At 35.1% G+C, this 25895-nt stretch overlaps 1 protein-coding gene across 1 annotated transcript in view; it reads left to right on the top strand.

Moving 5' to 3' along the window:
• LOC123533813 (thyroid adenoma-associated protein homolog) overlaps positions 1-25895 on the top strand; it is an 83927-nt gene that overhangs the window by 18833 nt on the left and 39199 nt on the right. Inside the window, exons 14-17 of the mRNA XM_053520609.1 lie at positions 2705-2901; positions 5588-5740; positions 6796-6934; positions 25500-25663. Of these exons, the coding sequence (XP_053376584.1) occupies positions 2705-2901; positions 5588-5740; positions 6796-6934; positions 25500-25663 (653 nt within the window). The remainder of the gene's footprint in view (positions 1-2704; positions 2902-5587; positions 5741-6795; positions 6935-25499; positions 25664-25895) is intronic.

Here is a 25895-nt window from a genome sequence, read left to right as displayed (position 1 = left end):
GACTTTGTCCGGAGCATTTCTTCTTCATGCATGGAGGGATTTTGATGTAACTTGGCACAATTGTTCACCATCATGAGACGGAGTGTCATGCACAAGAATCAGGTCCCTAGGTCTATGGTCAAGGTCACACTTAGAGGTCAAAGGATACAAGAATGACAACTTTGTCCGGAGCATTTCTTCTTCGTGCATGGAGGGACTTTGATGTAACTTGGCACAAATGTTCACCACCATGAGACGGTGTGTCTTGGGCAAGAACCAGGTCCTTAGGTCTAAGGTCAAGGTCACACTTAGAGGTCAAAGGTCAGATACAAGAATGACTTTGTCAGGAGCATTTCTTCTTCATGCATAGAAGGATTTTGATGTAACTTGGCACAATTATTCACCATCATGAGATGGAGTGTCATGCGCAAGAACCTAGAATTACTTCCCTTTGTTGTTACTATAAATAGCTTATATTGTAACTTGTAATATTGTAGGGAAAAATCAAGACCACTTTTCTGTAGTACAACATGCATGTTACATCCAATTTTGAGGTGTATTATGACCTATATCTACTGGTAAGGATTTTTGTGTATTGACTTCATTTTTTTTTTTTTTTTTTTTTTTGATTTACTTCCCTTTGTTGTTGCTACAAATAGCTTATATTGTAACTTTTTGCAATCTTTTTTTAGCTCACCTGTCACATAGTGACAGGGTGAGCTTTTGTGATCACCCTTCGTCCGTCGTCCGTCCGTCCGTCCACAATTTCTTGTGAACAAGATAGAGACCACATTTTGCAAGCCATTTTGATCAAACTTGTACAAAACTTGTATTGGCATGATATCCCAGTTCCTTTCGAAAACTGGCCAGATCCAATCATGGGTTCTAGAGTTATTGCCCCTTAAAGGGCTAGAATTTGCTATTTTTGTGCGTCAACAATTTCTTGTCTGCACGATAGTGGTTTCATTTATGATTTTATTTTAACCAAACTTGCACACAACTTGTATCACCATAAGATCTTGGTTCCTTTCTTGAACTGGCCAGATCCCATAATGGGTTCCAGAGTTATGGCCCCTGAAGGGCCAAAATTAGCTATTTTTACCTTGTCTGCACAATAGTAGCTTCATTTATGATTTGATTTTTACCAAACTTGCACACAACTTGTATCACCGTAAGATCTTGGTTCCTTTCTTGAACTGGCCAGATTCCATCATGGGTTCCAGAGTTATGGCCCCTGAAAGGGCCAAAATTAGCTATTTTGACCTTGTCTGCACAATAGCAGCTTCATTTATGATTTGAATTTAATTAAACTTGCAGAAAACTTGTGTCACCGTAAGATCTCGGTTACTTTCTTGAACCGACCAGATCCCATAATGGGTTCTAGAGTTATGGCCCCTGAAAGGGCCAAAATTAGCTTTTTTGACCTTGTCTGCACAATAGTAGCTTCATTTATGATTTGATTTTAACCAAACTTGCACACAACTTGTATCACCATAAGACCTTGGTTCCTTTCTTGAACTGGCAAGATTTCTTTATGGGTTCCAGAGTTATGGCCCCTGATATGGCCATAATTAGCTATTTTGACATTGTCTGCACAATAGCAGCTTCATTTATGATTTGAATTTAATCAAACTTGCACAAAACTACAAGTTACTTGTGTCACAAGAAGGTCTTGGTTCCTTTCTTGAACCGGCCAGATCCCATTATTGGTTCCAGAGTTATGGCCCCTGAAAGGGCCAAAATTAGCTATTTTGACCTTGTCTGCACAATAGCAGCTTCGTTCATGATTTGATTTTAACCAAACTTGCAAACAACTTGTATCACCATAAGATCTTGATTCCTTTATACGAAGGGACATATTATGTTATCACCTCGGTGTCTGTCTGTCTGTTGGTTAGCAATTTCCCTTCAGCTCTGTAACTCTTGAACCCCTTGAAGGATTTCAAAGAAACCTGACACAAATGTTCACCTCATCAAAACGACGTGCAGAGCGCATATTTCGGATGGCTCACTTCAAGGTCAAGGTCACACTTAGGGGTCAAAGGTCATATGACTTTGTTTTATGTGTATATTGCTCTGCATTTGCGTCGATTGCAGTGCTCTTGTTTTTATTTGGCAGATCCTTCTTTTGTTGACTTACAATATTTTTTTTCAATTACTTCCCTTTTATGTTACTATAAATAGCTTATTTAGTAACTTTTTTATTATTGGCCATAGGGAAAAACCGAGACCACTTTTTTGTGGTACAACATGGATGGTGCCTCCAATTTTTAGGTGTATTTTGACATATCTGTACCTTGTAACATTTTTTTTTTCTTTTTGGTTAAATTCTTTCCTTTGTTGTTCCTGTCCTTTGGACTTAGATATTTTTTCTGAGGACTTAGATTTATTTTTAGTTTCTTCTCTTTGTTGTTCCTGTCCTTTGGGCTTCATCAGTCAAAATTTTGCTCCTATCCTCCTCTGATGTAATCCTTCGGGCATGAAACTACTGCCCTGATTTGAAAATAATTTTATTTGAAGTAACTTTAAGAAAATTTCAACTATATTTTCTCATAATTCTTTTGATTGATCTTGATTAGGAGACAGAGTGTCATGTGCAACTCCCAGTCCTTTTGACAGCTGACGGGCTCAACATGTTGCCCGTGGGCATCTAGTTTATTTACAATTTAAAAATCGTAACTTTTTATTCACAATTTTGAAAAAAATATGTGACATTTTATTACAGTTGCTGTTAAAGATGACCCACTTCTTCATCAGTTGGCAGTGTCAATCTTGATTGATGTGAGTTGGTCCTGTAAGGGAAAATACCCAACACTGTCAGTACTTGTCGGCCATCTTGGAAGTACCAGGATGTTGCTGTTGCACCCTGGGATTGCTGCAGAAATTCTCCTGCAGATGCAGGAACAAACACTAGCTTGTTATGTAAGTTAAATCACTCTACTATTTGTGAAACTTGAATAGATTATTTAAGAAGTCAGGATATTTTCTGTTGAGTGTCAGAAAGGTACTCAAAGCCCTAACATTATTAGTCAAGTCTGAGATGAATATGGTTTGGAAGTATTAAGTAAGGTTAACAAGTAGCTATTACTCAAAAGTTAATAACGTAATAAAGTGATATCTGTGGCATCATGAAGTGACCATTCTGAGCCAGGTTACAGTTTAAAATATTTATTATGTCCTTTTTATACGCCCGTCTCTGAAAGAGTGGGGCATATTATGTGAACACACGTGGCGGGTGCGCGGTCGACATCCAAAAACGTTCGCTCTCTAAGTCAAACAGTTTAAATCCAAAATTGCCTTAGGCACTCTTGAGTTATGGCCCTTGAATTACTCAAAATCTGCAAATTTAGCCTTGTCCGCCCTCTAAGTCAAACAGTTTTCATCTGATCTTCACCAAACTTGGTGACAATGTCTGTAGGCATAATATCTCGGCCAAGTTCGATAACCAGCAAAATCACCACTGGCACTCTTGGATTATGGCCCTTGAATTACTCGAAATCTGCGAATTTAGCCTTGTCCGCCCTCTAAGTCAGACAGTTTTCAACCGATCTTCACCAAACTTGGTGACAATGTTTGTGGGCATAATATCTCGGCTAAGTTTGAGAACCAGCAAAATCCCCCTGGACACTCTTGAGTTATGGCCCTTGAATTACTCAAAAATCTACAAATTTAGCATTGTCCGCCCTCTAAGTCGAACAGTTTTCATCCGATCTTCACCAAACTTGGTGACAATGTTTGTAGGCATAATATCTCGGCCAAGTTCGATAACCAGCAAAATCACCACTGGCGCTCTTGGATTATGGCCCTTGAATTACTCGAAATCTGCGAATTTAGCCTTGTCCGCCCTCTAAGTCAGACAGTTTTCATCTGATCTTCACCAAACTTGGTGACAATGTTTGTGGGCATAATATCTCGGCCAAGTTTGAGAACCAGCAAAATCCCCCTAGGCCCTCTTGAGTAATGACCCTTGAATGGCTTATTGTGTGAACACCCGTGACGGTCGGCGTCCAAAAGCATGTCCGCTCTCTAGTTCAATAACCAGCAAAATCCCCCCAGGCACTCTTGAGTTATGGCCCTTGAATTACTTGAAAATCTGCAAATTTAGCCTTGTCCGTCCTCTAAGTCGAACAGTTTTCATCCGATCTCCACCAAACTTGGTGACAATGTTTGTAGGCATAATATCTCGGCCAAGTTCAATAACCGGCAAAATCGCCCCAGGCACTTTTAGATTATATCCCTTGAATTACTCGAAATCTGCGAATTTAGCCTTGTCCGCTCTCTAAGTCGAACAGTTTTGATCCGATCTTAACCATACTTGCTGACAATTTTTGTGGGCAAAATATCTTGGCCAAGTTCGATAACCAGCCAAATCGCCACAGGCACTCTTGGATTATGGCCCTTGAATTAGGCCAAATTCGATGACAGGCGTATTTTGTGACAGTCTGCCACTCTTGTTTTCAACTTAGAAAATTTTGCTAATTAAGCTTTTGTATGTAAGCTAGTATTAGGTGGAAGGGCTACATATAGTTGAGAGTGAGACAGCTATTGTTTCTGAACTTGTTCAATTTATAAATGCCAGTTTAAAGTATTATTTGTGTATATGCTGAGAACTTTTTGATCAGTCATGTTTTCAAGAAATATTGCATTTATTTTAAGGTGAAAATTTCTTAATTTTTATATGCAAATGAAACTGGACATTTTATGGGATTATCTATGGCAGCAAGTGGACAACGTTCACAAAAGTTCTTATCCAGTTTTCGCAAAGCTTAATCACATGTTTATGGGCATAATATTTCATCCGAGTTTGATAACAGGCTGGATCTTCCGAGTTTCTATGTAGCTATGGCCTTTGAAATACTCCTAATTGTGAGGTTCAACAGTGTCTGCTATCTACATTTAGCAGTTCATACCCAGTGTACCAAGCTTGCTTACATTATTTGTTGGTAGAATATGTTGACCAAGTTCGATAACCACCTAGATTGTCTCTGTGGTTTTGTAGTTAAGGCCCTTGAATAACTGAAAGTTTCAAAAATTGCCAGTGTCTGCGCTCTTAACTGTTCACCAAATTTGGTCACAATGTTTATAAAATGAGAATAATATGTCAGAAAAATTCGAACAGCTCAGGTAGTCCCACTCCCAGTCAATCTTTAGTTATGGCCCTTTAGTTACTTTACTTAAAATTGTGAAAATTGACAGTGTCTGATTAATAATAGTACTTATCTAGTCTTCAACAAACTTAATCAGAATGTTTATGGACATATTACCTTGGCCAAGTAAAGTCAAAAGTAATCTGCTGTGACAGGTGTATATTATTACAGTTTGGCTCTCTTGTTTTACTTTTGGCCTGGTTCAGTTCCTTTTGAGATGCATTTAGATATACTAGAATATAAAGTTATATTTACCACTTATGTACCACCTTTCAGTGATATTGAAGTTTTGTTTGAATACCTAATAAGTTGTCCTCTGACTTGTTAAGGGTAGAATCTTCTTGGTATAAATCTACATTTATATTTTTGTTTAGTATTGTTCATACACTAGGTATTTTTCAGTTCCTTGCGTTATGTGTGGCAGTTTGTGTTACTATTCCTTTCTTTATATATTATTCAAGGCAAGTGGTTTATATGAGAAAATGTTCCAAAGTCACAAGGATGAACTAGGGACTGACCAATCAGGAAGCAGCATCTGGTACCATCAGTGGCTGGAACCCGTTCTTACAGTACTATGTGAAAGTAATGTTCTTCAGAAGAAGCATACCATTGAGGTAAATGTACTTTCCTCATAATTAATTAGTAGCAGACCTTTTGAAGTCTTGATAGGGTAATGTACCTACACCTGATCTAAATAAGTGCAAGCTCAATGTTAATACATTATACACCTTACTTTAAATTGTAAGAATACTGCATAGGACAAAATCCTTTAACCCAGGTCATATAACTGGGAGGGGCATTATAATTAGTTACTGGCTGCAATGGATGAGTGATGCCATTGCCAGTGCAGAGCTTTGACTTAAGAGTCAGACTTTTTAGCTTGATTATTTAAAGAATAGGTAGAGCTATTGGACTCACCCGTGCATTGGCGTCTGTGTCAGCATCCGCATCAGGTGTCTGCGTCGGCATTCCAGTTTGCTTAATTTTGTGTATGTAAGCTGGTATCTCTGTAACCAAATGTTAAAATGGATTGAAACTTTGCACATTTTATTCACTGTGATGATCTGACATGCATTGCACAGTGTTCATAACCCTACTTTACATTTTACAAAATTAAGGCCCTTTTTCGACTTAGCAATTTTTGGATTGAAACTTCACGCACCTGTTTACTGTGATAATCTGACATGCATTGCACAGGTTTTATAACTCTGTTTTGCATTTTACAAAATTGTGCCCCTTTTTCCACTTATATTCCTTCAGTTGACAAGGCTGTTGAATAGTTGAGCATAAGAGGTGACTAATAGGGTCTTAACTCTTGGTTTTGCAGTAACTCTGTGATTCCAGCAGGTATGCAAATTTTGATTCCATACCTCATGTTTTTATTTCGATATAAATGAGATGTGGAACCAAAATTTGTAGTCCTGTTTGGCGCCATATAACCTACACTGTGTTGGTGCGCCGTAAAACCCAAGTAAATAAATAAATAAATTTGTTGATAATGAACTTCTTGCAAGTGCCATATTCTTTACACCACATTTTGATTTTGGGGTTTTGGTATACTTTCTTTTCAAATGTATTCTTATTTATTAATTAAATTAACAGCCATTAATATACTTTTAATTTATCTTTTAAGGCAAAATCATAAGTACTTTATCTGTTTTTATTGTAGTATATTTTACCGAAGTTATTGAAGACAGGGGCAAACACTCTACATTACATCATACAGAGGTTGTCTATATTGTCTGGTGATAAACAAATTGACAGCTGTTCACAGGAAACTGTGCATATGAATTACAGCAATAAAGAAGGTTAGAATAATTCTTATATCTAGTAGCTTAGATATTTTTATACTCCCATCAAACAAGTTGAGGTAGGGTGTGGATTGAGGCTATATTGGGATCATTTTGTATCATCTGTCACTCCTGCATCATTTAAGTCAATATCTTTGACTCCACAAATTGGAATTTAGTATAAGTTAATATAACTGTTTAAAATAAGAGGAAAGTTGATCCCAAGAACCATAACTCTATCTTGAATAATTTTAGAATTATCTCCCCATCTGTATAATTAACCAGGTTTTCAACGAAAACCTGAGTTATTAGATTGGGGTAGATGTCGGTCGGGCGGGTGGGCGGCGGCGTCAAACTGGTGTTTCCGGTCAATAACTTTTGTTTCGATAAAGGTATTTGAATAAAACTTGGTATGTATGTAGCTTATATCAAGACAAAGGCTGGGATTGATTTTGGGGTTTCTGGGGTCAAGGTCAAGGTCACTGTTACTTAAAATAGAAAAAGGGTTTCCGGTCAATAACTTTTGTTTCGGTAAAGATATTTGAATAAAACTTGGTATGTATGTAGCTTATATCAAGACAAAGGCTGGGATTGATTTTGGGGTTTCTGGGGTCAAGGTCAAGGTCACTGTTACTTAAAATAGAAAAAGGGTTTCCGGTCAATAACTTAACTTAGGAATGAGCTATCATGATGAAACTTGGTGTATAGAAAACTTATATAAAGTTGTAGCTTGGGATTGATTTTGGGGTTTCTGGGATCAAGGTCAAGGTCATTGTTACTAAAAATAGGGTTAGGGTTAGGTTAGGGTTAGGGTTACCATATCTTCTACATGCATGGTGGGATTTTGAAGAAAGTTGGCACAATTGTTCACCATCATGAGACGGAGTGTCATGCGCAAGAACCAGGTCCCTAGGTCTAAGGTCAAGGTCACACTTAGAGGTCAAAGGGTACAAGAATGGAAACTTTGTCCGGAGCATATCTTCTTCATGCCTAGAGGGATTTTGATGTAACTTGGCACAATTATACACCATCATGAGACGAAGTGTCTTGCGCAGTTCCCTTCTTTAGAATTACTTCCCTTTGTTGTTACTATAAATAGCTTATATTGTAACTTTTTCATTACTAGACGTAGGGAAAAATCGAGACCACTTTTCTGTAGTACAACATGCATGTTACATCCAATTTTGAGGTGTATTTTGACCAATCTCTACCTGGTAAGGATTTCTGTGTGGACTTACAATTTTTTTTTTTTTTTTTTTTTTTTTTTTTTAAGATTAACTTCCCTTAGTTGTTACTATAAATAACTTATATTGTAACTTTTTTATAATTGACTGTAGGGAAAAACCAAGACCACTTTTCTGTGGTACAACATAGTTGTTACTTTCTAATTTTAGGTGTATTTTAAGGTATCTCTACCTGGTAAGGAGTTTTTTTTGTGGACTTAGAAAAACAAAAGAATTACAATGATTACTAAACAACCACAAAATTAAAATTACATCTGCAAATACAGGTGCTAGAGTAAAGAAATTTGCTGTGACGGGCGTATATTGTGACATTCTGGCACTCTTGTTTATTCTTATGAAAAGTGTTGAAAACCTGGTTTCGTGGCATTGCCGCGTTTCTTGTTTTAATTTTTTTCTACATTTTTTGGTCCTCTACCTGGTAATTATGTTCATGATAACGAAGCTTTTAACAAATCTAATGATAATATAAACTTATTTGCCCTTATAAAATCACTAGTCTAAAAAAAATTCACTTGTCTATATCTTAATTATTATTCATGCATTTTTAATGTTTTGGAACAATAATACATGAAGCCTTCTGTGCAAAATTAAATAGTTATGGCACTTTAAGCACTATGTCTAAATTCAAAACACCACTGAGAATTAAACCTGCACTTTTATTTCTTTTGTTGGAAAGAAGACTCCCCAGGTGAATTTTACATGACAAACAGTGCAGCTGTTAGAACTGTAAAAACAAAATGTATATAGCTAAAAGAATAAAAGTTCAAGCAATAGAAAATTTACTGTTTGATTCTCATCCCTGTCAACCAGTATTTAAAACCCCTCGCTCAAATACTTTTTTTGATCAAAATCCTGTTATCCAAAATTGAATGTCCGGGTATTGTTACACTTTGGTAGATTTGCCTAAATCTCCAGTTAAAAGGATGTGTTTGACAAATTGTTTTGATGCAAAGACAGTTTAACAGCATTTGATAGTAAGTGATATTAAAATTTACCATGACATTTCCTCTTCTCAAAATGATATTAAGAGAAATGCTTTTTAAAACCTAGCTGGTTGACTCGGCAACCATCTACTTTCGATTTCAAAAAGTTACAGAAAAAGGTAAAGCCAGTATAATTTCTAATCTAAATTTGATTGAATTTAATTAGATATCTAATGTCTGGATTTTAATTTCAGTTGTGACACATTAATCAACACCTGGCTTATAAACAATAATCAGCACGGGTAGAATAAGGTGCGAAAATATCCGAAAGGTGTTGTTTACAGACTCAGTAGTGATACGTACAGTATCAGATAGGCGCAAAGAAGTGGATTATTTCATAATTTTTGTTTTTTCATTGTTGTTTATGTTGTTTTTGTTGTTGTTTTTTTAATCGGGAGTTTGAGACTTCTGATCGGGGTGATCGGGTTTTACAACCAGAATCGGGAGAAACCCGATCGGATCGGGAGAGTTGGGATGTCTGCTACCACCTAGAGAAATAAAGTTGAAAGATATGAAATATTTTTCAGTGTGTGAAGTTGTGCACCTGTGCTTTTGTTTTTGCTCTGACCCAGTAGTAGCATAGTTATGGCCCTTGACCTTAAGTTACATGCAACTGAAAATTTTTAAGTAAATAATCTACAGACATGAAAATCTCATACCTGATGGAATACATGAGGAGTGAGATGTCAAGAGTGATTAATATAAGTTGTGTAATTTGTTTTACAATTTACCTTGTATAAATTACCAAAAACTAAAGATTGCAAAAATGTTTATCAGCAAATGTACATTGGGTTTAAGGGTTACCAATATTAAAAATAGGCAACTACTATAAATAGAAAAAAACAGCGTCTGAGCAATAACATTAGTTTGTATCAATATATTTAATTGAAACTTGGCCATTAGGTAGCTTTTGTTAGGATTTCATATCAGGCCATAAGGTCAAGGTCAAGTTAACTATTACTAAACTTTGCAGTAAACTTTCCCTACATACCAGCCTATTTGAAAGTTTCATTGTGGTTGAGTGATCTAAACCATTAATGAGTGGTACCTTTTTGAAAGTACAACTTTTCAAGGCAGGCAGTATGATTCACACATCTTATTTTTGAGACAATAACGTAAAATCCACTGCAGATAATTATGTCTCCCACCACACAGTGGTGTGGGAGACATATTGATTTACTCCAGTCTGTGTGTCTGTCTGTGTGTCTGTCACAAAGCTTGTCTGCACTCTAAATCGAACAATTTTCATCCGATCTTCACCAAACATCAACAAAATGGGTCTGCCAATAAGTGCTCGGCTAAGTTCGTTAACTAGCCAAATCGGCCTAGGCACTTCGGAATTATGGCCCTTGATTTACCAAAAACACTCAGATTTCTTGCGCAGTTTTACCCCTAAACCGGCGCCTATACTACTAGTAGTATATGCGTCCTTTTGGTGTCAAGAAAGCGCATGGATTAAGTAAACAGTATAAAAAGACTGACTTACTATTTAGATGATTAGGCAGTTGTGGGAGACATGCGCTTTTCTCAAAAGCATCTCTAGTTTATTATAACAGTGAAAGGTTGTAATTAGGGGAAATGTAGATCACCAGAACTGTAAATCTGTTTTGAATGTTTTTAAAGTTTTTATCTTTTATAGGTTACAATCTTGTTGTGAAAGCACTTTAGTAATCACTCTGTCTGTTTATCATTCCATCTGTCTGTGTCTGGACACATTACCTAAGCTGTGCAGTCTATGCACCTGGTATATTTTGCCAATCTTGTGCATGTGAACAATGCTTGATTGTATTAGATAGCAGTGGTCCTGTGAGATCTACATGTGTAATTATATTATTTCATACCTGGATGATTTTGCAAAATTTACTTCTTTTCTTGTTAAAGCAAGATGCTGCATATGATTGTATTCTCTTGTTTAGAGTTATTTTGGATTAAGCATTATGCCAGTTTTTATCCCTCACCAAAGGGGAAGGGATATTGTTTTTGCATTGTTCATCCGTCCGTTTCTCCATCCGAAATTGAAAATGCTTATAATTAAAAATTATTTAAGCTAGAATCATTTAACCTCTTGCACATGACCTTAGCTCACATATAGTATTATCCCCATTGACTCTGTTAAAGCAGATTTTTTCCCTATTGATTTGATAAAAAAATTGAAAATGCTTAATATAATTCAAAAAGTCTTCTAATTAGAATCACATTACCTTTGCTCACATGTAGTATCATCTAGAGACCGTACCATAGCTCTTCGCATACTTTGATTTTTCAAAATAAAGTGGTTTTTACAAGTGCACCGGTTACGATTAAAAAATGTAAACAACGGACTCTGTCTATGAATCTTTGGAATGAATGATTGGTAGTCGATCTTAGTTATAATACTGATTGACATAGAATGCTAATGACTCCATGTGTTGCAGAAAAGTATTTAGTTTGTAACTGTAATTTCCTATCATTTGAAATCCTGTCAAAACTGGTAAAATAATTGCCTATATTTGGACAAAACTCACCATCTTTGCCATTCACCAGCTGCTAAAAGGGCAAATATAAAAGATTCAGTGTAAGTTATTTCACTGGTGCTACCAGTTAGTAAGTTCATACTCTGAAATACGTCAGAGAAATTTGAGCAGTTTTGACCGATTTAACTGTTGGCAGCATTAGATTATATTTTTTCTTTACACGAAAATTGCCGTTAGGTAACGAAACGAATACGCCGATAATCCGGAGTTCACCAATTAAGATGTTATTGTCACAAAATTGTTCCAGTTCACGTAATGTAATAGGTGCACTTAAACTGCATAGCTATTAGCTACTGCTGTTACAGGGAAGTGGTAGAATGTCTGTCTTAGGTGTGAAAGGTCCTGGGTTCGAGTCCCGGTTAGAGCTTAGATAGTTGCATTCTGCTACAGCATATTTTTGCTGTTTACAGACTGTTCCAGATGTTCTAAATTTTTAGCACACAGTATCATGGATCATTATCTAGCAATCCAGATCACAGTTGAATGTTAAATCAAATGCACCCAATTAGAAAATATTCACTATATTATGTCCCTTTGATGTTTCTGCTCTCCATGTTCAAGAAGAGTTACATTTCCCTGATTACCAAAATTTCTTTTACATGAAAATATTAAATGCTCATAACTCTACGCTTTTGGTTAAAATATTGTCTGTATATCTATTTTTGAGAAATATATGGACACTTGCCTTCATTTCAAAGCGTTTTAACTTCAAGCCTATGATTTGAAAAAACTTTGGTACTATCTCTATATCATCCCCATTGACCCTGTAAAGGCAGAGTTTTCCTTTTGATTTGGTAAAAAGTAGGGATTTTTGATTGTATCTAAGTAATCTTTTGACGGATCTTCATGAAACTACACAAATATAGATCACTATAGGACAATGGTACATGAGCAGTTTTTTTCAGGATCACTTCATTTACCAGAGTTATTGCCCTTTAATTATTTTACAATCCATAAATTTCCACATGTATTAAACCCTGGTTCCCCTCCAGTCTCGGGACAAACGGGGCTTAACAGGAAAACGATTCAACAAGGACCTAAATTATGTTTCCTCACAATTTTCTTATTTACTCAGGTACTAGGGCTAAAAGTTCAGGATGACCAACACCACTGACTTAATTATTTTAAGGAAAAGCCAGAGTTCCTTATAATACCACTTTCTTGCTTATTTCCAAGTTTTTTAATGCTAAGTGTAGTAATAATAAATTCATTTATCATCACAATACTTTGATTATAAGTAAGAACAGTCAACACATATGTTAAATCAAATGAAGACACAACAGTAAGTCAAGTTTTATAAATCTATTAAAATTGATATTCCACTCATAAACACACATTCACAACTACAAAGATCTAATGCGTCTATTAATAAACTTATACAGTTAAAATATACACAAATTGTACCATTTTGTTTCCTTAAAAATATGTGTCATTATTGTCAGAATATTCCACAACTGTTCCATAAATTTCAGTATATTCTTAAGAAGCAAATAAAATCAACATAAACATAACATAAAATCCAAGGTTTTGATTTATTCTTCATTCTTCATAAAAACTAATTTTTTCACTGGATCCGCCCATGTATTAACGGGAGAAAAATCATGTGCAAACAAGGCAATTCACGTGCTGTTAATACATGATTTTTATTTTTAAAATGCTTTCCCAGGGACATACATGTATTTCTCCGCAGATTGACATCTGGTATCTGCGTCTTGTTTCTTCCACCTTTTTTGTAGCATAAAAGATGCAATCTAAACCATAGAATGTTTTGTTGTATCAGTTACCAATGCAAAATTCACTGTCCCCAACAATGTTCGTACACGCTTCTTCCCTTGTTTACTCCCCTTTTAAAACTCAGCGTCGTTTCAGTTTTTGTAGATAACTGTGAATGTTTAAGAATCACGTGTAACTTGTGCGATTGTTTGTTTTTAGGAATCATATTTATGATTTTGGTAAGTATCAGTCAGTATGTTTTTACCTAATTTCTGGAAGAATTTATATAAACAGCTTGAAAGCTTGACACTACGTTCTTACTCTGAGTCATATATACTCCAACTGTGTCCGTACTCAATATAACTTGAATGTAAAGTTATTATTCTTGAAATTATGCTCCAGTTCACCAAATTGTGAAGTTATATGAACAATTATTGGTAATTTCATGTTTGTAATAACGAGAGGTAAAAAAATCGTTTAAAAATCTTCAGGATGTTCTTTTGATAGTGTTGTTTATTTCTGGGCCCTGGATATGGATATTTAAAACATGTTTACCATTTCCAAGAACAACAGAATGGTAATTAAAAAATGTACCGGAATCATCAAGTCATCACATCTGAAAACAATACATTAAGTCGTCGTGTAATGTTTTTATGCAAGAATAGCGACAATACACGTTTGTTTTGTGTATTAACGTCTGCAGAAGCCCTTGGGATATGTTTGTGACCTCGACCGAAAATAAAGTCCACAGTTCCTAAAATTACCTCTTAACCCTTATCATGCTTGACACGATTGATTCTGTCTTTCCTATCAGTGTAGATCATGATCAGCCTGCACATCCATGGAGTCTGATCATGATCTGCACTGTTTGCCATTCAGTTAGTATCTTTTTGATAAGCACCCCTTTTATCAGTTAATGGTACTGTCAAAGTTGAAAGTTGGACTACATCTTATCCATATATTTCAAATGACATATAATGATTTAAAAGCACTTAAATCAAGTGTCAAACAATTGACACAGAACACAACTTCTCCCCCAAAATCCAAAATGGCTGCCAAAGTCTGGTCTTCACATCTAAGGGCCATTTTTAAGGGATTTCAAGAGAACTGGGTTTCTATAAAATCTACAAAATTCAATATAACTAGAAAATAGCATCCTTGACATGACAATAACATTTCTATCCCGAATAACTGTCTTTATATATTTTTAACCTTTACCCTGCAAAATTTCTAAAATGGACTGGTCCATCATTCAGTATGGGCAGCACCTCTTATTACTTGAATGGATGTTCACTGAAAACTTACTGACCGAATAGCAACAGTGCGAACCTTCTTGGTCTGCACTGGTCACAAAGGCAGAATCCCTTACCACCAGCAGGCTGAACATTAATAATTCATTTTCATTGGTATTTGTGTACTTCAGCTGAATACAAATGTTTATCTTTGATAAGCAAAAATAAAAGCAAAATTAATATATTGGCAAAAAGAAAATATCTTTGGCTTACTCTGAGAAAAACATTCTATTCTTCAAGTTCTGAAAGAAATATACACAGCAAAACAATAAATCCAGCTACTCCAGTTGGTGGTTAAAAGCAGAACTGTCCTCTAAACAGGGCTTGCTGGGATAAATTCTCTATTTTTGTTTTGAGCTATGAGGTCAAATACAGATGTGCATACATTTTCCCATGTTGTTTTTAATATATACTCATTGTTTTCAAGTGTCCATAATACTCTAACATTACTCTTGAAGAGCATTTTCATAGTGGGCATCATCAGGTTTTCATCCACATGACCTTTCATCATAAGTATGATGGGTTTGTTTAGGCGATTTGCTAGGTCTATCTCATTGTGGCAGTAAGCGCTGGTGCAGTAACTATCAGACACCACAACAATGAAAGCTGATGCCCGCTCTATACATCGAGCAGCTTCGTCCAGAATCAAGAAACCTGGTCGCAGATATGCGTCTCCAGTACAGACTAGGTTTCTGTCTATACCTGTCATAAGTTGCAGATTTTCATTCAACTTATCTAGCAGATAATTCTCTACAAAATCTGTGTCATCACTGCTGTGTGATAAAAAAGCAACAAATTCATATTGACATTGACCTGCTTGTAACTTCATTAAAAGTTTCATCCTTTTGGCTTTATTTCTTGCCCATTTTTGACATTTGTATGTTATTGTCACAGTTACCACTGCAATAAAAGCAATCAGTCCCACTGATGTGCTTACAGAAATTATAATTGTCTTCTTATTACATATGCCCTGTACTAGTTCTGGTGTACGATAGTTGATGTTTTGTGTAGAGCCACTCTCGGTAATGCATCTAAGATTCGCTGTTGGAATGTCAACAGATTTGGTGCTTGTAAGCCAGCTGATGAAACTTTTTGCCTCACACTTTGAACATGAAATAGGGTTAGAGTCAAGTTGGACAGATGTTTTTATATCTCCCTGTTTGGGTACCCTTGTGTTCATGGAATCCAAGTTATTCATGGAAATTCCATTCAGAATTTTTATCCTGTTATTTCGAAGATCAAGCACTTTTAATTTTTTTAGATGTTGCAGGGTAAAAGTCGCCTGCTCAAGGTCATTGTGTGAAAGGTCAATCTTTTCAAGGTCATAATTCTGAATAAAAATATCTTTTGGTACACTTGTCAGAAAGTTTCTTGATAAGTTAATCACTTTTAAATGACGTAGGGGAACATGTAATTGCTTAGAAAACAGGTAATGTTCTTGAAACATTTTATAAAGCTGGTTGCTTGATAGATCCAACCTTTCAAGATTGGGAAACAGGCAGTTATACTTGGATGAAGGAATTCTAGTCCATTCTCAGCTAGATCTATATGTTTAAAGGTAAATGCTGCATAAATGTTACACTGCATCTGAATATCTAGATATTTGATGTTATTTTGTCGAAGAATCACTTCCTGACTTTGCCATTTTAAGGGTCTGTTTACTTGGACAGTACTATTAATTATCCACCACTGGCCACTTCTTGAGATGCTACCAGTAAAATTTACAACCTTAGGAGAAATATAATAGTTAAATTTGTCAGGTAAATCTGATGAATGCCACATCTTATTGTATATTTTGATTTTAGATTGAATTGTCCAAAGCAGGCGTGTATGACTAAAATCCAAAACATGTAGGTGCATTTTACTGACATCAGTGCTTTTGTCTGTAGTCACATGTGATACTGTACAATGTGATAAGTTCACATTTTTTAAGTCTTTCATAAAATTTGACAGGGCTGTAACATTTATGTCAGAGATTCTTGTGTAGCTAAAATCTATAGATGTAACATTTTTATCTTGCAATGCTTGTGCCAATTTTGTGCCCAATTCATTCGGTTCTCTGTAGATATTCAAATGTGACACCTTCAGATTTTCTAAGCTGGGTAATATACCCTTTCCATTTAGACTTTGCACTAATGCAGTGAGACCCAACCTTACACATCCAGACATGTCTAATAACTTCAGAGTGTCCAGTCCGATAAAGGCGTCCGGATCAAGTTCAATTCCTGTTGTCAGATGTATATGTAGCTCTTGAAGGGTTTTTAATCCATGGAAACATTTTGATTGGAAAATAATTAGAGAAATATATTCACTTACAGTGTATGTTAACTCAAGTGATTTAACCCTTCCCCAGTTATCAGCCTCAAAGTGTGAACTGTTCACTTCAAAGACAGGATTTTGTTCTTTAAAATCCAGGATATGTACAGAGGAAATTCTGTTTGGAATATCTTTTGGAATATAGTTACATTTCAGTGTTGTGTTTATTGTATCACAATACTCCTTTAAAGAAACTATAATTGACAGCTTAATTAGCATCAGTAAGACAGTTAACACAAAAGCCATTATCCTGTTAAATGCACAAATAAATTTTTAGCTTTTTAAAAAAAATCCTGTTATGTCAGTCATAGCGCAGTCATGATCTGTCTGATTTTGCATATTATTTGGTACTTCCTGCTTTAAATTAGCTGAAAAAGATTGTAGGCATGTAAATGGGGATTTACCGCATTTTACACCTCACCTCCTAAATTGATGGGTGCAATCAACATTGAATTCAAACTCGATTTAGATAAAATCAAATAGACATTTATGTATAATTAAGAATTTGTATATTCAAACTATTCTTGGGGTTGTCTCAAAACAGTTTGTTCTTTGTAGCCCATTTGGGGTTGTCTCAAAACAGTTTGTTCTTTGTAGCCCATTTGATTTATTCAGCCAATCTCAGTAAAATGCCCCAGTTCAGAGTAAACCCTGTCTCATTATCATATCTATTCATTGAAACGACTATTTGTGTATTAAGATCATTTTTCCTATACATTTAATAGTACTATTACATGTTATCATAGCTAAAGTTCATATATATTTTATTGCGAATAAACAAAATTAATTATATATTTCATTTATGCTTAAAAACGATATTTACGTGATGTCTCAAAGCCAAGAGAAGTATTAGAACTTGACGTTAAAGACAGCTAGATAGGTAATTGCTTTATGATGTAATATATCTTTAATTAGAAAATACCGGAGATTATGAGATTGATATTTCTAACAGTCAGACAGATAACATATTTCCATAATAGCGAATCAAAATGGTGTCTCATAATTTCAGTCTGCCAACATTTAAAATGAATTATAAAGGTACACAATAAATTTTGAATAAATTAAATGATAAAAACAAATTACCTCAACTTTATACAAAAGATTACAGACACCAATTTGTAATGTAATTTAAATTTTTAATGAAACGCTATTATCTTTGAAGAAAATCCTGTACTGCAAGGGACATTTTCCTGCAATATTTACGTGACTTAGTATAGTTAGACTACCACAACTAGACTGTATATGAACTTTATATCAGCTAAAAGCTTGATGGATTCATGCATCATATATCATAGATAATAATTAATAAACTCAATGTTTTATCAATGAAGAATTTTTAAATAAGTAAACATGTTGAAAGAATATTTACGTTACCGATATTTACGATACATGATTTATTTAAAAAGTAGATATTGGAGCTAAACGTGTGTACAGAGTTGTCCCTCATATAGCTGTATACATCATTTGTATAGTAAGGCATACTGCAATACCGGGCAGCCATTTTTTTAAAAAAGTTTATGGCTGAAATTTTATTAGAAAGCTCAGTCATTTGAATTTTTCAGTGGCATTAAAGGGAAGGCGAATAAAGACAGAGGGAAGTACTGATTTTGATTTTTTTTTCCATACTGTTGTAAAAGAAGCAGTAAGAATAAAAATGGTTTCTGTTTTACAAAGTGGATAAGCTAATTCCATTGATTAATGTTTATGTTGTAAGGTATTTACGTAAATACTGCTTTTAGTTTACAAGGAGTTATTATACAGATCTGAAGATAAAATTGAAAATCTGACGCTTTTAATAGACATGTTATGTTTTCGTAAAGTCTATAAAGTTTTTTTTATAAAACAGTGATTTTTTTACTTTTTTTGGCAACAGCCCATGCCTTTTCAATTGGGAATTTTTAGCGCGATAAACTTCAAAATTGGGAAAAATTAACAAACCTTATAAAATAAAGAAATCATTTTGAAAAGTTTTATTTTAAGGTAAATTTATTTCATTCAAATATGCACTGAGGTTGAACAGACAGGACAGACAGGTTATTTTCTGATGTCACAGGATCTGATGGCTCAGATAGCTTAGGGTCACCATGAGCTTCTGTTAATTTCTGAGGGTCATTTTGTGGGGACTCAGATCACTTTGCTTTTCTGACGTTTGATTTGAATTTAATTTCTCTTTAACTTTACCAAAAGATGTTCGAATGTCCGGAGTACTGATGGCGTGTTTAAGTTTTATTTTCTTATTATAATATTTGGAATTATGCGACATTTTTCGATAATTTAGGTAAGTTTCTAACAATTTTTTTTCCGACTCATTTTGACGCATGAAAAAGCGTTTAGCGACCGTGATGAAAGTCATACTAAATGCCGTACTATGCCGTGACCCGTTTTATGTAAACGACGTGCTTCGAGTTGGCAACAAAATTCTGCGAATAAACCATAACTAGAGTCGGAATTTTTATGATTATTTGCATCGTTTTAGTTCAATTTTCACAAGAAATCAATCTAATTGGGAAAAATCATCTCGTTTTGGGGAATTTTTAAACATTTTTTGGGAAATTTGACCATTTTTGTCAGTTGGGAAGACGCCGAATTTCGGAGTCAAATCGGCGCAAAAAAAATCACTGCAAAATAAATTGTGCGCATTTCTTTCTCAAATCCATACAATTGATTACTATTCATTTCATAAATATCATTAATTTTAGAAATGCTTGAATTATGATACTCAAGTATGAAAACAAGTTTTAAAGACTATAAATTTGAAATAATGCATGTCAGGAGCAACGATATTTTTTGTCAAAAGTACTGCAAGTCTGGACTCAGTGATTTCTGTTTAAAGCAATAAATTTTAGTGAAAAGTTGATGAAGGTAACTAAAATAATGTTTATCACAGAGGTCAGATTATTTAATAGTCATATCAGACTATCTGTACAATAACATTATAAAAAAGAATGATAATTTTCATTTCAATACATTAAAAGGCTTAGATCACTTTTATGGTAGCTGATTGTTTTGTTTTCAATCTTTTTCACACGGGAGAGGGGAGGGGCGTGGACGGGGTGAAGAGATGTGGGGGTTGGGAAGAGAGAAGAGACAAGCCACCCTGTTTAATGTTTACCTGCCTTTGAGTTCTGTGTCATGCAAAATAAGCAATAAGAAATATCACATTTTAGCTCACATGAGCAATGCTCAGGTGAGTTTTTCAGATCGCTTGATGTCCGGCGGCTGTCTGTCGTCTGTCTGTCGTCTGTCTGTCAACATTTAGCTTGTGTATGCGATAGAGGCTGTATTTTTCAACTGATCTTCATGAAATTTGGCCAGAATGATTACCTTGATGAAATCTAGGCCGAGTTTGAAAATGGGTCATCTGGGGTGAAAAACTAGGTGACTAGGTCAAATCAAGGAAAAAGCTTGTGTATGCGATAGAGGCTGTATTTTTCAATCGATCTTCATGAATTTTTGTCAGAATGATAACCTTGATAAAATCTAGGCTGAATTCGAAAATGGGTCATCTGGGGTCAAAAACTAGGTCACTAGGTCAAATCAAAGAAAAACCTTGTGTATGCGATAGAAGCTGTATTTTTCAATTGATCTTCATGAAATTTGGTCAGAATGATTGCCTTGATAAAATCTAGGTCAAGTTTGAATATGGGCCATCTGGGGTAAAAAACTAGGTCACTAGGTCAAATCAAAGAAAAACATTATGTATGCCAATAGAGGCTATATTTTTCAATTGATCTTCATGAAATTTTGTCAGAATGATTGCCTTGATAAAATCTAGGCCAAGTTCGAATATGGGTTATCTTGGGTCAAAAACTAGGTCACTATATCTAAGAAAATACTTGTTTAAACTCAAGAGACCACATTTTTAGTCCAATCTTAAAGGTGGATAATCAGATCTTGGCCATGTAACGGATTTGTTCGAAACTTTAGCATCTGATCATTTACACTCATTTATGTTCACTTAACACTTAATACAAATTAGATTTTCACTGGAGGTATTTTTAAAATTTCATTTTCCTATCCTGGTTGCCCAACCAAGATAGAGTTATTTTATCATAAGTATAAATTTGATAAACATACTTTGCCTAAGGAAATTTATAAATATTAGACATATTGTAATATATTTGTAAAATATTTGCATTAAAAATTATGTATTTAGATGGAATTCATTAGAAACGCAAGTTTGAAAAATTATTATTACCTCCCTTTGCCTATCTTGGTTGCGCAACCAAGATAGATTGGAAATAAATGAATTCAGAAGCTACACACAGCTTTTAAACTTGCATTTTGGTTCAGATTGTTCAATAGTTGATATGTCTATCAAATGCAAATGTAAAACTAGACATTGTAACGAAATAAAAAGAAATACCCAGCTTTTTATATACTTTCATATTAAAGGGGAGTAATTACAAAATTTTATAAAAATAATAAAATATACATTTCAAATAGGAATCTAACTCTATGTAATCGGTCTTTTTGTTCCTTAAATAATTCTCTACCAGAATATACAAAGTAAAAAATGTCATTAAATGTTGTTTAAATGTGATTCACAGACCACCTTTAATGAAAATTGGCAAAAATATTTGTTTCCATGAAATCACTAGGTCAAACATGTTAAATTACACTGTTATGGTGTGTTTCTCAGGTGAGTGACCTAGGGCCATCTTGGCCTTCTTGTTGTACCATTCTACCTCACAGCGCAACGTATTTAAATCTAATACATGTGTAAATAAATAATAAAATCTGTAAAAAATTCCTTTGGAAGCAAAGAATGAAACCAAGAAGAATAATAGCAGACTTGGTTTAATTGAGTCTGTTCATGAGAACTAAGGAAATGTGCAATACCTCTCACACCCCCTAGCACAGGCTTAAACGGAACTCTGTTACACATATGTTGAATGGACTCCATGATCCGAAAGGACCAGAAAATATAACAACACCGAATCCAAGTACGAGGAGACTTTTTACAGCCGCCACACAGCACTTAAAGACTGCTGTTGTGATAGTTAATAAATTCAAATCACTTGCCCCTCGAGCTCATCGATGTGGGTTCGAGCCTCACTCGGGGCGTTGAATTCTTCATGTGAGGAAGCCATCCAGCTGGCTTATGGAAGGTCGGTGGTTCTACCCAGGTGCCCGCTCGTGATGAAATAATGCACGGAGGGGCACCTGGGGTCTTCCTCCACCATTAAAGCTGGAAAGTCGCCATATGACCTATCATGTGTTGGTGCGACGTTAAATCCAACAAAAAACTTAGAATTTAAGCCTAATTCTGATGCATTTTCACTATTTATCATTCTGATTGGCTTAGAGCCAAAGGGAAATTACCTTTTTTAACTTATATATAGCATTGAAAATAACTTTTTTCTTTTTCTGTATTAATTTCCAACCTTACTGGGTCAAGTCCCATAACTCTGACATCTATTTTGGCCAAATTATGCCCCCTTTTGGACTTACAAAATCCTGGTTAAAGTGTTACATGCAAGTTACTATTTCAAAAACTAATGCAGATATTTAATTGAAACTTCACATGTGTTTTTGGGTTATAAAACTAGATGATAGCATCAAGTCCCATAACTCTGACTTGCATTTTGGTCAAATTATGCCCCCTTTTGGACTTAGAAAATCCTGGTTAAAGTTTTGCATGCAAGTTACTATCTCCAAAACTAATGCAGATATTGAATTGAAACTCCACATGTGTCTTCCTGGTTATAAAACTAGGTGATAGCATCAAGTCCCATAACTCTGACATGTATTTTGGTCAAATTATGTCCCCTTTTGGACTTAGAAAATCCTGGTTAAAGTTTTGTGTGCAAGTACATATAGCTGTTACTTAAAGGCATATAGCTTTGAAACTTACCTTTTCTTATTCTAGATCAATTTCAAACCTCACTGGGTCAAGTCCCATAACTCTGACATGTATTTTGGCCAAATTGTGCCCCCTTTTGGACTTAGAAATTCATGGTTAAAATTTTGCATGCAAGTTACTATCTCAAAAACTAATGCAGATATTTAATTGAAACTTCACACATTTCTTTTGGTTTATAAAACTTGGTCATAGCATCAAGTCCCATAACTCTGACATGTCTTTTGCAAAATCATGTCCCCTTTTGAACTTAAAATTTCTGGTTAAACTTTTGCATGCAATTTACCATCTCCAAAACTAATGCAGATACTGGATTGAAACTCAGTAGATACTTTAACCTTTAGGGTAATATTCCTGCTTCTGGGACAATAATTTGAATAGTCGAGCATTGGCTGTCTTACGGACAGCTCTTGTTTCAAATGGGGGCAGTTAGCTCCTTTTAGTGGCAGCTAGTGCTAAAATAGAAATACTTCAAACGACTTCTTCTCGTTAGCTGCTGGATGGATCCTCTTCAAACTTGGTCTGAAGCATCATTATAAGGTCCTCTCTCAATTTGTTTCGTGGAGGCAGTTAACCCCTATTCAGGGCCCTCTAAAGCTAAAAATAGAGAAACCATTAAACAACATTTTCTCCTGAACCGCTCGATGAGTTTCAATAAATTTGATCTTTAGCATCGTCATAAGGTCCTCTCTCAAATTTGTACAAATGGGGGTGGTTAGCATCTTAGGGGGTGCAAAAGCTAAAAATAGAAATACCTTTAAACTACTTCTACTTGTGAACCGATGGATGGAACTTCATCAAACATGGTCTGTAGCATCATTTTAAGGTCCTCTCTGGATTTTTGTCGAGTGGAGTAACTCGGCCCTAGGGGCCATAGAGCTAAAACTATTAGAACATTTAAACAGACTCTTCTCATGAACCACATGATTGATCTTCATTAACCTTGATCTGTAGCATCATTATAAGGTCCTCTCCCAAACTGTTTCAAATGGAGGCACTTGGCTCCTTTTAGGGGCTGCTAGAGCTAAAAATAGAAAAACCTTGAAACAACTTCTTCTCATGAATCACGTACATGATGGATCTTAGCATTTATTATAAGGTCCAAATTTGTTCAGCTGGAGGCACTTAGCTCTTTTTAGGGGTTGCTAGAGGTAAAAATAGATATGCCTTTAAATAACTCTGTCCATGAATTGCTTGATAGATCTTCATCAAACTTGATTTGTAGCATCATTTTAAGGTCCACTTCAAACCTTTTTTCATTTGGGGCACTTGACCTCTTTAAATAAAAAAAAACCCTTTTGAATAACTTCTTATGAACCGCTTGATGAATCATCCTGAAACATGGTCTACAGCATCATTATAAAGTCCCCTCCCAGTTTTGTTCAGATAGAGGCACTTGACCCCTTTTAGGTCCTCTACATTTGACCTCTTGTATGTGCTACTTGATCTAAAAATAGAAATACAACTTCTTCTCATGAACCACAGGATGGATCTTCATCAAACTTAGTGTGTAGCATCATCGTAAGGTCTCCTGTCAAACTTTAATATGCAAGTGGGATGCTTAGCCTAATGTAGGGGGCCACTAGAGCTAAAAATAGAAATACTCTTAAATGACTTCTACTCATGAACGGTTGATGGATCATCATATTACTTGGTTTGTAGCATCACTGTAAGGTCCTCTCCCAAATATATTTAAGTGCGCGTGTTTGACCCTTTAAGGGACCGTTAGAGTTGAAAATGGAAAAAATAACTTTAAATGACATGTTGTCATGAAATTAGCTGGATCTTTATCAAACTTGGTTTGTATTATCATTGTAAGGTCCTCTCCCAAATTTGTACAAATGAGGGCACCTGGCCCCTTTTAGGGGCTACTAGAGCCAAAAATAGAAAAAAAACTCTTTCGAACACATTTTTCTTGACCCTGAACCAAGGTTGTTCAAACTATTGCAATGTATAAAAAAAGAACCCCCACCACGCCTCTCTCAAAAAAATGTGTCAGAGCTATTTAAACAACAGCTCATCTTAAACTCACTTGTTCATTTTCTTCATAAACTGCTTGTCTGACTTTAAAATAATTTCAAAGAAATGTCCCTTTGGTGTCCGAAATCTTTGAAACCATTTTGAATCCTCAAAAATCATGGCCAGAGGGGTTGGATATGGCTCTGAGGAAAACTGTATAGCTGTTTAACAGTGAAATTTGATTATGAACTTGTAACAGAATTACTAAATAGTTAAAGTCTGGTTAAAATCATAGAAAAAATATAAAAGAAGAAGATTTTTTTTTGTATTACATTAAGACAAAAATATCGTTACCCATAAATACTAGATTGTACATTTTCAAGAAATATCCCCTATATATCTGTACATGTATTGTTTATCATGAAATCATTAATATTTGTGGGGTATTATTTTTGTGGATTTCGTGGTTGAGTCAATCAACGAAATCTAATCCCAACAAACAATTAAAATTCCCATACATTTTATATTCAAAACTTGAAATCCACGAATTCAAATCCTCACGAAATTGCCATTTTGACCAAAACCACAAAATTTCATGCCCATGAAATTAAATGATTTTACAGTATCTACCTTGTCTGAGTAACCATCACATTGTGTAGAAATATTTCAAATACCGGTATAGAAATTGTGCTTTATTCAGGTGGTGAACTGGGTGCTTTGATTATATGTCTACGAAGAGCCCGTGCCCTGGCTCTGTTGAAACCCGAGACTGGAAATGGTAGTGCAGCTAGCATGGGGGAGTTATGGTGTGGAGTGGTGCATGTACATGTTCTGCAGCAAGCTCTTGTTTGTAAAGATGATCAGGTAGGTGTCTTTAAAGATATCCAGTGTCCATCTGTCACTAATATATTTATCTATAGATATTTACTTCAGATGTAGAAATTCCTCATCAGATGTATTTAAATCTAATATATAAATAATAAAATCTGTAAAAAGATCCTTTGGAAGCAAAGAATGCAACCAAGAAGAATAATAGCAGACTCTGATTGAGTCCGGTTCATGAGAGGTAATGAGCATCTATATCTACACACCTCAC

This window comes from Mercenaria mercenaria, chromosome 12 (genome assembly GCF_021730395.1).
Source record: "Mercenaria mercenaria strain notata chromosome 12, MADL_Memer_1, whole genome shotgun sequence".
NCBI lineage: Eukaryota > Metazoa > Mollusca > Bivalvia > Venerida > Veneridae > Mercenaria > Mercenaria mercenaria.
Note: the sequence above shows the minus strand (reverse complement) of the source record. Positions and strands in the feature narration are given on the sequence as shown.